The 14,248-nt window shown below is 34.8% G+C and overlaps 3 protein-coding genes across 3 annotated transcripts; 1 reads left to right on the plus strand and 2 right to left on the minus strand.

Annotated features, from left to right (window-relative positions):
* Positions 1–476: 476 nt before the first annotated feature.
* Positions 477–3,679, minus strand: LOC126840276 (arrestin homolog). The gene is made up of 7 exons (XM_050575915.1): positions 3,472–3,679; positions 3,275–3,396; positions 2,855–3,199; positions 2,455–2,643; positions 2,199–2,387; positions 1,629–1,797; positions 477–1,287 (listed from the first exon to the last, which is right to left on the minus strand). Exons 1-7 carry the CDS (start codon positions 3,536–3,538, stop codon positions 1,118–1,120), a joined length of 1,251 nt encoding a protein of 416 aa, XP_050431872.1. The 5' UTR covers positions 3,539–3,679; the 3' UTR covers positions 477–1,117.
* Positions 3,680–4,313: 634 nt separating this feature from the next.
* LOC126840279 (peroxisomal targeting signal 2 receptor) lies at positions 4,314–7,432 on the plus strand. Its single transcript, XM_050575918.1, has 7 exons — positions 4,314–4,397; positions 4,483–4,783; positions 4,860–4,973; positions 5,047–5,155; positions 5,933–6,126; positions 6,856–6,941; positions 7,055–7,432. The coding sequence occupies exons 1-7, from the start codon at positions 4,375–4,377 to the stop codon at positions 7,206–7,208; spliced, it is 981 nt and encodes a 326-aa protein (XP_050431875.1). The 5' UTR covers positions 4,314–4,374; the 3' UTR covers positions 7,209–7,432.
* On the minus strand, positions 6,946–12,599 carry LOC126840277 (cuticle protein 19.8). Its single transcript, XM_050575916.1, has 5 exons — positions 12,466–12,599; positions 11,988–12,392; positions 8,310–8,474; positions 7,563–7,694; positions 6,946–7,429 (listed from the first exon to the last, which is right to left on the minus strand). Exons 1-5 carry the CDS (start codon positions 12,475–12,477, stop codon positions 7,232–7,234), a joined length of 912 nt encoding a protein of 303 aa, XP_050431873.1. The 5' UTR covers positions 12,478–12,599; the 3' UTR covers positions 6,946–7,231.
* Between the last annotated feature and the right edge of the window lie 1,649 nt (positions 12,600–14,248).

Here is a 14,248-nt window from a genome sequence, read left to right on the forward strand (position 1 = left end):
GCAATTAGTTACTAGAGGTTACAATAACACGAGTATTTAAAATACCCGGGTTACAAATATGTGTACTCGTTTGTTTTTATTACCCGTTCGAACCCGTAACCCTTAGTAATTACCCAGACAGCATTTAAAAAGATAATGTTTATATGAGTCAGCTAGTTACAAAAAACACAAATAAAATGTTCAGAATAGCGAACCACTTTTTTTAACTATATTTACGTCATACACTCATACTCTAATACTTGTAGTTTTTTTTAATTCAAAATTATATAGGATATACACTATGTTTTGAAACTTGAAGATTTGTATAATATACAAGAAAGAATAACCAACGAACAACAATAAAATTGCAAAATATAGATTTCGGCTTAAAGTAGTTATAAGAAATTTTACGCAACTGATAGACTCATAAATGAATACATTTATAATACTTTTTAAAATAATATTTTAAAAAAAATTACCATCATTTTTAAATCGCTGTGTGGGAATTATAGTTATATTTTGCTGTGGTTTTATATTGATTATAATTTGTTACACGTTTCTGTCGACTATTTGAGTGTGAATGGGTAAGGGACAAGGGTGAGTAAAAAGTTTTTGGAATTCAACGTTTTCCCGTTTGTTTTGTACGTTATGCAAACGTGTTTCGGACTGTTTGCCCTCATTCAATAATCGGAAATAATATCAAGTTATCAATTAAAGTGACCCCGGCGACCTGTGTTGTGTCGTCCATGTGAACGCGGTACGCGAAGGGTCAAAGGTGTGAAAAATGGAAATCGAACCAGTACCGAACATTCCGGTTAGGCATTGCCTAAGCGATGGACGTTATTGTCGATGACATTTGGGAGCTACCCGTAATACATAATATTATAACATATGCACAGGCGGTGCCATTGTTGTCGTGAACTTGTGCTGGGAATCGAATCCTGTATTTCAGGTTCGGTCGATAGTTTAAAGGATCCGATCGATGCGAACGTCCTGTCGAGCACACACAAGACAATCGGCTTACGTTTATTTTTCAACAGTAAACAATGTGTATATTTTTTTTTTTGTTAAAACACATCCCGATTTTCCTATATTATATTCACGCACATAAGTTCAGTATATAATATTTTTTGATTTTTTATTCGTCGGCCAACCTAAGTCTCGCGAAGTCTTCGAACACTATGTTGTCCTCGTCGTCGTCCCCATAAGTCTTCTCGTACTTCAGTCTGTCCATGCTCTTCATTTTTTTCAAAGCTGGTTTGGGCTGTTGTTGTTTGGTCATGGACGCCGCGCCGTAGTCCTCGGAAGCTGTGACATATCAAACGGTACATATACTTTTTCGTTAACTCTAGTGGTGCAAATAAAATCACAACGTTTAGGTCGATGGACTTTTTCCGACCGTAAATAATAGAACCCTCTCTCTCCTCCCCTTATGTGTCCAATTTAAAATTAGGTGTATCAAACATAAAAAAAAGTTGGTGTAAAGCGAATTATAATCGCATTTAAGTTATAGTTATAATTAGGTGCTAGAATACAAAATTAACCATTGGTTTTACCATCTACATGGTCTAACATTGCAATTTTAAAATATCATAATAATTTTCCTGACGTTGTGTGTAATATGGTATTATAAAATAGGTATAGTTAACCTGGGTTGGGGTGCATGAGCTTGAATGGAACGTCGGTAACCAATTCTCCGCCTAGAGTGCCACAGTTCAATTTAACTCTGACCGAATAAGAGATGATTATACCAGTCTGATCACTTGGTCCTTTGCCGTCAGCCATCAGCGTGGACGAGGCCAAGTTGACGTCGTCGTCCTACTCACAACAAAATAATATGTTATATTAGCTGGTAATATAATATTATTGAACGGGACCGGTCATGTATAAGCTTGACAATTTAGAAAATTATACATATGAGCTTTTAGAGGCCATACTAAATTTTGAGGCTTGCGCAAATAGAATATATGAACAAATTAGCTGTAACTCAGTCTGTAAAATAAAACAGTGAAACTACGAGTATGTTACTCTTGTATTGATAGATTAACCGGTTGATAAATGAACTATGCTACTCATGGACGATCGGCTGCTGAATATCTGACAAATTCGTCTACTTCTAATCACTATATCGACAAATGGTCGACCTCACTAAAATAGCTGTACTTAGCCTCAACACTTTGTAACCCGGTTCTGTGACTCTAACGAAACTTTCGTTTTACCTTCAAGTGTCCGTCCAACGCGATTCCCCGTCTGTCCTTGTTGCTTGCGGCCAAAGGTACCAGGTAGAATTGCTTTGAAAAGGAAGCGCCCGGCGTGATGGGACAGCCCTCCCGAGTCTCCAGGCTGGCGACGAATTTCGAAAATTGCGCGTTCACCATCGTGATCTCGGTGTGTTGCACCACGTAAACCTGAAGACATGACACCGAGAATCAATTACAACAGTCTTTAAGAATATATTTGTACTGCGATCTGGACCTTTATATTCTTGACGGATTTTCTCGAACTGTTGCTAATCACCACCGTAGCTATGACTTTTTCGCCGTGGTAGTAGATCTCCCGGTCCAGGGTTACCTCCAGACTGATTTTGCCGTTAGAAAACGTGAAACCTTTGCTGATCAACGAGCTCGGCAGCCGTTGACCTCTCGACGGCGGAGCATATTGCAACTTAACCATAAATACGTTTCGTGACAATTTAACTTGGATCGTTTACAACGGACAGGGGTCATACAGTATATATAACAGGCGAGGGTGGGGTAGAAAGGTACACAAGGAATCAACCGAATGTTGTGGGCTTCAACGACTTTATCCGTTGTAAGTGATCTAAGAAGTTTAGGTGGGGATTTTTACTGCAATTATTATAACTATGGGCGCATACCTTTTTGATGGCCAACTCGACCGTGGACCTTCCTTGTCCCCTGTCGTCCTCCCTATCTGACACGTAAGTGCGTATGTTGTACTCCACTCCCAGCGGCTTTCCACCGTCGTCGTCACCGGGCTGCAAGGTCACCGAGGACGGCGAATTGGGCGGGAAATAAAATACAAAAGGGAAAGCGTTGGAGGTGCCGAACTTCTTCAGGAGTTTCCTCTGAATGGGCGTCAGGTCAGACGACGTATCCTTGGTCGGCGGTACGATTTGATTGCAAGCCAACACCATTTCTTTGCTGAATTTCACGCCCATCACTTCGTCCTCGGCCCTTCCGTACCTATACGTTGTCGACACCTAAAAAAAAAAAACACCTAATGTACTTAAATCGATCCCTTTAAAACGGGTTTCAACTCGGCTACGACGCGTTACCATTCCAAACACTTTTCTGCCTTGCAAGTAGTCATTTTCCACGACGACGACACCGTCGATTGGGTCCACGCTGTCCAGATGATCGATGAAATCTCGTTTGGCTAGATAGACCGTCACTTTGCCTGGAATACATAATATATAGGATGTGCTATTTGTAGTAAACGCAAGGCCGACCCGTCGAGGTTGTGCTATATTACCATTTTGAGTGGTCTTTTTGAATACTTTCAAGGCAGCTATGAAGTACACGAACAGAAGGGGTATCATAATTTATACGATTTACTATATTATATACCTATTATTATTTTACTATTGTTACTATTATTATTACTATATACAGCGCGAAACACTCGAATGAAGAATGTCCGGCCGAATGCGACCCTTGCGATGTCGTATACCAATGACGGCTGATCGATGGTTTTCAGACCGCCACTATAGGGTTTCATTATGTGCGATTATAACGTCATTGGATAATTGGATCAAATGAAGACCCGGAAGTTCTTAGGTGGTGTCGGCCTCTAAATGACTAAATGTCTTTTGTAAAACGTTCCAACGCGATGAGTTTTTCTAAAAATCGTCCATTTCTTATCCTATTCAAGAAGCCATTTTTGTACGTGTAAAAAAATAGACACAAGAAATAGACTGATCAATTTAATGTATTAATCGATCATCTCGTTCTCGTTTCAAAATCGTGCTTTCTAGATAATAAAACTATACATAGCACCTATAAGAAATATTATATGTGCCCAGAGAGGCTGTGGTTTAGATAAAAAAATAATATTTTATTTTTTTCGACCTTACTGCGATAAATATTGATTAGTTTCACAAGAAATAAGTGAATTAATGTAATAAATATAAATGCTAATCGTTTTTATATTGTGATTTCGAAATTCCGGCGATAGTAGAAATAACATGAGAATAGCGCGAAGAAGGGGAACAATTGTTAACAAATACATTTTTTGTTCTTCATTTTTACATCTTTTTTTAGTTTTAAGATAATGCCACATGTGATTTGCGATCAGTTTACAATAGCTTACGCATTACATAATTCAGTTAAGGAGAATTAGGGAACAAAGCTAATATTGGTTTCTAAAACACTGCAAATGTATTTAAAGTTTAAACCCATGTATAATATTTACCGATTTAATAATTATTTTGTTAAATTATTGTAAAATGTGGTTTTTTACAGTATCAATCTTTTTTTCTCTTAGGTTTGTGTACAATTTAATGGCAACTTTCAAAACCTTTAACAGACATGGGTACTCAGTAAAGTTCTCGCCCAATAGAAAGGATCTCTTGGCCATAGCCACGTCACAGTTTTACGGGTTCAAAGGTGAAGGGACGTTATTTTTGGTCGAATACGACGAGGACAAGTGCACACTTGTCAACGAGTCGGAAATAGTCTGGGAAGATGGATTGTTCGACGTGGTCTGGGGCAGAGCCGTCGAAGAGTTATTGGTGACAGCCAGCGGCGATGGGACTTTGCAGATGTGGAACTATAAACAACCACAAGTAATTTTTATTAGATTAAAGCATGTTGAACTATATCTAGATAGTAACTGTTTTCTATTATTTTTGCCTCCAATAGAAACCCGTAAGAACGTTCAATGAGCACACCAAAGAAGTGTGCAGCGTCGATTGGTGTCAGAGTTCCGTCGATGATTTCATACTGTCATCCTCGTGGGACTGTACTGTAAAACTGGTACGATACCCAATCCCATTTTAGAGTAAATGATTTGATGTAATTTTTAACAATTTTTTTTTGTATTTTCCAGTGGGACCCTAACAAGTACTCCTCGTTGACGACGTATACAGCACACACCAGACTCGTGTACGAAGTGAAATGGTCACCTTTTATGCCGTCGTGCTTCGCGTCCGTTTCAGGTAAGTTGTATTTCAATCATAATGTTATCTAAATATTTCCAAATTATTATAAATTTAAATTTATATAAACTATTTTCAAAACAGTTTAACACAGAAAATTTCAAACTTTTAAAAAATTGTAATGACTAACGTGGCACATATTATTCCAACAAACGCCATTATTACTATTAATCTTCCTCGTTTACTTTTACTTAACCTCTTCTTCTAACTGTTTAAGGTCGATTAGGGATCCTAGGGAATGCTATGTAGCATTTGACCCGACCTGGTCTGTCTATTGTGCACACGTATATTTGTAATCATAGTAGGGAACAATTTAAGTAAATAACGAATAATAATAACAATAAAATATTATCGATAGAAAAAGTAACATTTTATTCGAATTGTTTTTATTAGACATAACTTTCAAAAAACACTTTTCAAATAAATCACGAATACATTTTTATTCGAATAACAATGCATTGGAATAATACTCAACTCTACCTTTTAAACTTCTCCCGAAAAGCCACTAATTATTAGTCTGCATTTTTAATATAATTAAACCTTACAACTCCCCTTATATTTCGATTTTATAATATATATTATCCTTAGTATTCCTGCTCAGTCCACCCAATCTTACACTTTGTACTGTACGCTTTCTTTACTTTCGTACTTGCTCCCTCATGCATATCCTGAATTATATGTATATATTTTATTAGTACAGCTACTCCCATATCTTGTCTAACTTTTTACGGAACATTTATCACATATTATAATTATTAATATGTTTGTAAATTTTAGGTGACGGCATGATGAGTGTATGGAACTGTTCATCGCCTTTGCGACCAGCTGCCACGGTTAACGCGCACCAAGCTGAGATATTATGCTGTTCGTGGAATAAATTTGATCCATTCAAGTTGGCTACAGGCGGTGCCGAAGGGTTGATCAGAATATGGGACGTGCGCAAATTGTTGACGCCCGTTTTTCAACTAGAGGTCAGTACAGTAACCATGGTCGGATTTCCTAAAAGACTAGCTAAATAATTATGGTTAGTGAGACACAAGTCTTTTTTAAAAACGCTAGGTCTAATGCTGTTATACTAACCTAACATAATTATAAATGTCATGGACTCTAGCTAACTGATTATTTAAAATCTTAACAACAATCTATAAAATTATTTTTATTTAAGTCGTTAATTGGAATTGAAATTTTCATAGTCTCAATGCATAGACGTATAATTGTAGTGCAAAATAATGTAGAACAATTACACATCAAAATATAAGTAATTAGTAAAATAGGGTGACTATAATTAAAAATGCAATAATTTATCACCAGTTTTGAGCAAAGTCATAATCATCAGGTTTGAATAAAATGGAATTTATAATTTGTATTACTGTTAATCGTTGTATAATAGTATATGCTAAGCAAACATTCAAATAATTTTCGCACAACTCTGTTAGTAGTAAATAATTATATTAATCGGACTGTTTGTATTTGTTAATATTATTCTAACAAATTATATTAATTTCTTTGAGCTGGCTGCGTACAGGTCTTTTTAAGGGACATGTCGAAATTACCATTCTACTCACTTCTATGCTGTCAATAAATATAATTGTTTTGTGTATTATTAAATTGCACGAAACTTAAGCTTTTAATATATGTATAAATATATTTATTTAATATTTTTTGACATAGTTCTAATTTTGTTTTATTATTGTGAATAGGGTTGTGAAGACGCAGTGAAGCGGGTGCAGTATTCGCCTCATCACCCGTCAGTGTTGACATCGGTTTCGTACGATCACACGACAAAGTAATTACAAATATTATAAATACAATTTTATTAAAATTATATAATAATAGTGATAAATGTAATCTTAAAACTAGAAAATAATGAACAATGACAATTTTTTTTGTTTTGTTTAGGATATGGGACTACAGCGCGTCACCGTCGAAGTCGCAGTGCCTGAGTCGACGGAACCATTCGGACTACGTGTACGGCCTGGACGTGAGCCCCGACCGGGATGGGTTGACCGCCGACTGTGGTTGGGATGCGTCGGCACACGTTTTCCTAACCTAACCTCGTCTGTAACAGGCAGGCGGTTACTGTTGATACGCCTGGTAGATGATTGGAGCGGTGGTCGGGTTGGTCGCGTATCCCAGAGCGTTGGCTTTGCCAGCTTGTGGTCTGGGGACGGCGAATCGATGGGCCGGCGCCTTGACCAGCAACGGCTGTGCTTGACGATAGTAACCGGAAATCGGTTGGCCCGGTTGCTGTTCCACGGATTCCTGTTCGTTACTCTGTACAGCCGCAATTAAGATAATTACAATTAATGTTTTCTATATTATTACTGTTATGTTATTTATATGAAATATATGTTTTATACATTTTTTTTTTTGAAATAGTAAAAAAAAATATAATCGTTAAACTCACAGGAAGGGTTATGTATTGCGGTTGAGGCTTGCGTTCGGCCTGTCGGTATTGAGGCGCTGGCGATGCCGTTGTTGGTGTAGGAACCTTTACTTGGATGTTGGTTGGCTCTCTGCTGACTTCTGCTTTGAATCCCTTGAGAACATAAACATAAAGGTGTTGTTATTTACCCGTCGAATTTTAGCGTTATACAATGTTTCAGGGCAGTCTAATCTACCAGGCATCAGATTTAGAAATGATTCGACTGGAAAAAAATGTACTGCTCCAATAAACCTCAAATAATATAATATATAATTCGCTTAATGTTATTTCCCGGACAGCGAAAAAATAAAAATATTTTCAATAAGTCCATTGCCTAAAAATTTAACATTTTTTTCAAAACAATATTTAGCCGGATTTTCAACGTATCATAAATGCTTTTTACTAGGTATATAATAATATAGTATAAAAAAAATTGTTATGCAAGTGGACATATTTCATAATGTTTCTCGTTACATTTTTATTAAAATATTATAGAAATATTTCCATCTACATGACAATATTTAAATAATATTTTAAAAACATTGTAAATAACGTGTTTGAAATCCTGGACAAAAACATAAAAAAAAACAATTTTTAATAAATAAATTTGACATAATTAAAACTAAAATTTGGTGTCTGGTCATTTATCCGAGCATATGCTTTTCTACTTAAATTTCTTTACATGAAATATAAGTTCAAAGTGTTATTATTATTTTAGTGTTATAATACCTCTTCGGGATCAGCTGTGTAAGTTACTGTCCTGATAAAACCGTCAGAATCGACGACGCTGTAACTGCCAGTTATTTTTTGCCCGTCTCTAGTCTCTTTGCGGTTATGATAGTTGGTCGATTCGTCGTCGCTAATGTCGAACGAGAACTGGTATTGAGCGTTGGGCTAAAATATATAAATGCAAAATATTAAAAACATATGATAAATATTTAACTACAGCTATTTTTAAAAATGACTCATCTACAGCGTGTTTTAACCCCTATGCATGCGTTGTACTAAAACTGGTCTTTTTTAATCTTGCGGTTATTGTATTATCTAAAAATACTATGACAAATGAATTCTACCACAGTCAACGAAGTCTCACAACTGATATACCTAATGACTTACTAGTTTGGGCGGTAAATCTGATTTTCTTGTATTTAAATATACTAGTAGTAATCTGGCTTTATGAAGGGTATGTAAAATCCGATTAACTCCTAAAACCCCGCATTCAACATACAATAAGCGGTGGGATTTTAAATCTAAAATGCGATCATTAACAAATAAATGTCTAACCTAAATAGAACCATGCCTACGTCAAAATTATTTATTGGTTCCGATAATAGTGATAAGTGCTAGAGTTGAGTTAATGTATTTTTCCTTATGGTATTATACGATTTTTTTTTATAAAATTTAAATTATGAAAAAGCCCTTTTTCTGGCCTAGCACTTGAAAGGTAAAGTATAGTTTAAAAAATTTCTTTTGCAATCTACAAGCGGTCGTTAAACGTTAAATTCTTTCAGTAACTTAATCAAAACGGTTTTAAAAATGTATCTTTGCTACTCGAATAATGTTAATTTAGCATCGATCTTCTATGTCATAGAGAACGATTGATTTTCGATAATTAGTGTAATTGGTTCTAGACGGTATTCACTTAATCATATTTTAGCCATTCATCTTGAGCATAGACTTATTAGATCTAGAAGTGACTCGCGTAAACCGGATTTCAATTGCATTGGCCCAAGTAATACTTGGCTTACTGGAATACATACGTAGGAAGGTAATATATAAATGCTCAACATCATATTTACTCATAATATCATCATAGTGAATTCCAGTCAATAATTTTGATATATGTGCAATATTAGTTTCTAAAACGAAATCGAGGCAATTCAATATAATATATTATACATATATAATAATAATAGTAGTATACTAGGCCTTATCCGGTACGCCGTGTGCAAACAAGAGTTGATTACACACTGACACGTGGCCGTTTCTCCATTGCTTACAAACGCCGGCCATTGTGAAATAAAAGTGAACGTCTTCTCAGATTTTTTTTTACCTCACGCACATTTAATACACACAAGCACAAACTGAAGTTTTAATGATCGACCCCGGCGCCGCAGAGAGTCAAAGCGGTTTGTAAATTGGATATATAATACATGTACTTGTACATAATAAATGTATCCATTTATTGTTATGCAATTCTGACACGGTTGGGTTAAGTCGTGATAAGTGGTTAAGTGCGCTCGCATGTCCGGTGATTATTTACATTTTATAATACATATTACTATTATTATTGTTATTATAAAAAAAAAAAAAGTTATAACTATAATGTTATACAACTGGCCACACCACGAATAATATTATAATTATTGGGTATAGGCAGGTAATATATACATTAAACTGATTGTTAAGCAAACAAAAAGTAATAAAATATAATATAGAGAAGTGTGAATTCATATTGCATACAGCAATTTTAAATGATAATATTTTCCCAATGTTTGGTAAAAGTTCAGTGGATAACATAAGTACCCATAAATTTGTATAATTTTGCTCAAATAATAATGTAACTGAATATGTGCTCTAATATAACCGGTACTTTCTAATATGTCTATTTTTTGTTATTATTATTATTATTACTACTAGGTATTACTATTACGTCGTGGTTGTGTTCAACTGGATCAAGTTTAATTGTTTTTTGTCGGTTTGCGCCCCCGCGGGCTTTGGTCGGGCACCAGGCACAACTTGCGTTTCTCGTGTGCAATCAATAACAGCAATATAACACATGAGCCCGGCGTTATGTAAGTGACCGTGATAGGCCGATTAGATAATATACGTACCTATAAGCCGAGAGAGAAAACCACAAACCTATATTTTTATTGTACATACACACGGTAGTTTTGACCCGAGGGAAACGTGCCTGTCTATATATAGGTTATGTGTATGGCGAGAAAGCTACTATGGTGTAAAACAAAATATTGTAATGTATCGGTTTTGAATATGTGAAAATTGAACTAAAAAAAAAAAATGGCAACTTACGACGCGACACGTGCAGATACTAAGGTATGATGTTGTTTTTTTTAATGCCAACAGTAATAATAATAATTAAGTAACAACAATAATAGTTATTTTGGCCCGAACGAAAACGTTTAGACATACACACACACAACCCAGTACAATTAAACTTAACCTGCACGGCATAAATCCAGAATAAAAATTAGCCAACACTCAACCACCATGGTAAATAGCCTTACGTAAATAGCTCTGCACATGAGGAAAGTCATGACAATTTTTAGAATATTAAAAGCCCTATCCTTATACCTAAATACTATACACTATTTACCAAATACTATACATTCTACACCCAAATATACTATAAAATACAATTTTTAGGTTGAAAATAAGTTCAAATTATTCTGTTTTAAAGAGTTTTGATTTTGGAATTATTAAGATTCCAGGATTTTGTTCAGCTTGTGTTTACTAATATGCTGACATAGAGTTATCGTATTCCGTCCCTGGCGAAAAATTAACTCGATTATTAAAATATATAATTGTTTATTGTAGTAAGAGGACGCTACTCTTTATTATAGTAAGGTGATCGATATAGATCATTTTTTACAAAAATTAAGTAAAAAAATAGTTATAAGTATAACTGTATAAAGCAATACGGAGTCTTTATTAATTTGTTTTTTTATCGGATTATCAAGCCATAATAACGTTTTTTGTTATTTTAATCTAAATATATTATGTAGCTACACAGAACCCATTTTGTATGATCCTTAATGGTTTTAGAGTAAAAATATCTATCATCAAAAACCTACTCTTTATGAATTTTTAAATAGCTACAACTTCGTTATTAAATACAATTTGAAAATTCACAAACGTAGCAATTTAGAAGTAATAAATTCATTTTTTGAGGTTTGTTGGAAATTATTAAAATTATAACATATATATAAGTTTGTTTATACTGTTCACGTATCATTTTTTTCAATTTTTAGTATTTATAAAATATTAATAATGATTTTTTTTGTTTTCAAAATGTCTATTTTTCCGTCTACATATATTTAAAAAACTTGTTGACAACATTAACAAATATTATTATAATACTTTAGAATTATAATATTGATGTTTAGCGCGGTTGTATTAGATTCTTCAGATTCAATAACAGTTGTTTCACTCTAAAACTACTCAAAAGTCTATACAATCCTATCTACCTGACCATAACTATTTACATAATAATGAAAAGGTGGATTTTGCTCGGCTCCGTAGCTTTCCTAATGTCAACATTTTGGTATGCGTATGTGTATGTTGACCTAAAATAGTGAGTGGGAACCCTACCCAAAAATAAAACAATATCATATTGTTTTTAGCAAATACCAGTCGAGATTAATAATTTGAGGTAAAAAAACTTACGTCGTTGTCGTTTTCTTCTTCTTCCTGTTGTTTGGAGGGCCTAGTTGCCTGCTTGGGCCTAGGCGCCTGTTTCGGGTAAGCCGCTTGCGGTCTTGACGGTGGCTGGTATTGCTGTTCGGGTTCTTGGTAATCTTCCGGCTGTTGCGAGTACGCTTGGGGCAAGGGTTGATACGACGGCACGGGATAAGCTTGCTGCGGCTGTGGCTGCTGGTAAGCCGCTGCACGAGCAGCGGGCTGGTACGCTGGCGGGAGCACTTGCAATAGAACGGGCTTTCTGGCCGCTGGTTGTGGTTTGTCCGACAGCCTGGCAATCTGCTGCTGCGATATGTACCTGGCGTACTCTTCCTGGGTGACCGGCACCGACCTGACCGCCGACACTGCCAGGACGACTGCCAAAATCAGGCACTTCAACAAACAGCAATATAGTCAAACCAAGTCAAAACGGACTAGGAATAATAATATAGCTTATCATCCTTACCTTGGATATCATGACGAGCTATAAACACTTAAGCAGAGAACAGCAAACAGATACAAAATAACAATGGTACAGTTACAACTGATTAGACGAGGTCTTGCAGAGAAGTGAACGGTCTGGCGGCGGAATCGGCGGCTTATATACCTAAATGCCGTATAATTGGACACCACCCGCCGACTTCACGACTTCGGTGTCCGCCCCGGTGTCTTCGCGTGGTGTACGTTCACTAACCTGGTACGGATTAGAAAGTGGTCCGACGCAAATACATATAATATACAATGCAACAGCCAAGCGGGTGGAACTTGAGGAAGAGATACAAAAAAAAAAAAACGGAAACGTCCCCCCTAAGGTTATGTTATATATATTTTTTAACGTTGCAAAACGCGATACAATCGTGTCCGGCAGTTTCATAAATTAAAAATAAAAAGCTCCACAACAATAATATACCTACATAATAATATTATATTATCTCTGCGCGTTCTTGTGAATCTCTGGGCCGTCGTTATGTAACGATTATTATTGGATTATTTGGAGTTTTTTCCCCTCTCGAACTACATATATTTTAATGTACATGAACGCTTTGCGCAATGGCGAATGGGTTGAACATATCGATACATAATAATAATATTCTTATTGGAACAGCTGTTATGATGTGATCGCATGATGACCGAACAAGTAAGCGCAACCGTCACGCCTATAAACCAAAGCACGATTTGACTATCGGTTATTTAATAAACAATTATTATTATTATTATTATTGCAGACTAAACGCTCATTGAGTATACATATAATATGATACATATTATAATTTATACACGATACAAGGTATATCCGAGTGTAATGTCACTAGAGGTTAGCCAGTCTCGACGATTCCAAGTATTATTGATACTTTGATACAACAAAATGTATCGATTGAAGTTGATCCTAGTATCAATGAACGATATATTCATAATACAACTTGTTAGGTACAATAATTATAAGAATACGTTTAGTTATAGATTGTAACTTATAAAGTTATATCTATTACATTGTTATTAACGTATTTTATATTTACTACTTTTATACTACGGCTTACTTATAAAGTGTATGAATATAAGACAAATTAAACCATGAAACGATTAAAATTTGTATTTTGTACCTTTTTTAATAATGCAATATGCATTAAATATGTATGTGAAAAAAATATATCAATTTCTACCTCAAGATTCTAATGCACTAATCTGTACGAACATGATGAATTTGTTTTTCGATGCAATTGATAAATATCTTCTAATCGTCGATAGATAGTTTTTTTGTTAGCTTTAGCCTTTTTCCATGCCATACTGCAGACAAATAATTTTTATAGACTTGCTTTTTTGTAAAAACAAAATGCTGACGACATGGGTTTAAAATACTTCAATGCCAGGAATTCAACGTTTCTAAAAATATATATGTTTCATGTAATAACATTCTGTAAAATGTTGTTTTTACTGAATCGTTAAAAAAATGTGTTTAGTTTAACAACATTTATATTATTTGATGTATTTATAATTAGTAAAATATTTTTGATCAACGGAATTAGTAAAAATGTTTAAATACTCTTTATTTTTTTATAAAACAATTAACTCCCAATATTCTATACGTACATTATACTTCTCATAAAAAAATAACTAATAATTAGTTTATGATCAATTATATTGTATGTATAAAAATAAAAAATGTATATATATTTTAGTTCATAACTTAATTTTTGATTCATTTCAACATTATTACGTAAATGATAAAATTACATACAAAATATAAAAAC

This window comes from Adelges cooleyi, unplaced genomic scaffold (genome assembly GCF_023614345.1).
Source record: "Adelges cooleyi isolate 19-005CV unplaced genomic scaffold, UGA_ACOO_1.1 ACOO_flye_CR_arks_rails_tigmint_CR_PRNA_376, whole genome shotgun sequence".
In the NCBI taxonomy this organism is placed as follows: domain Eukaryota; kingdom Metazoa; phylum Arthropoda; class Insecta; order Hemiptera; family Adelgidae; genus Adelges; species Adelges cooleyi.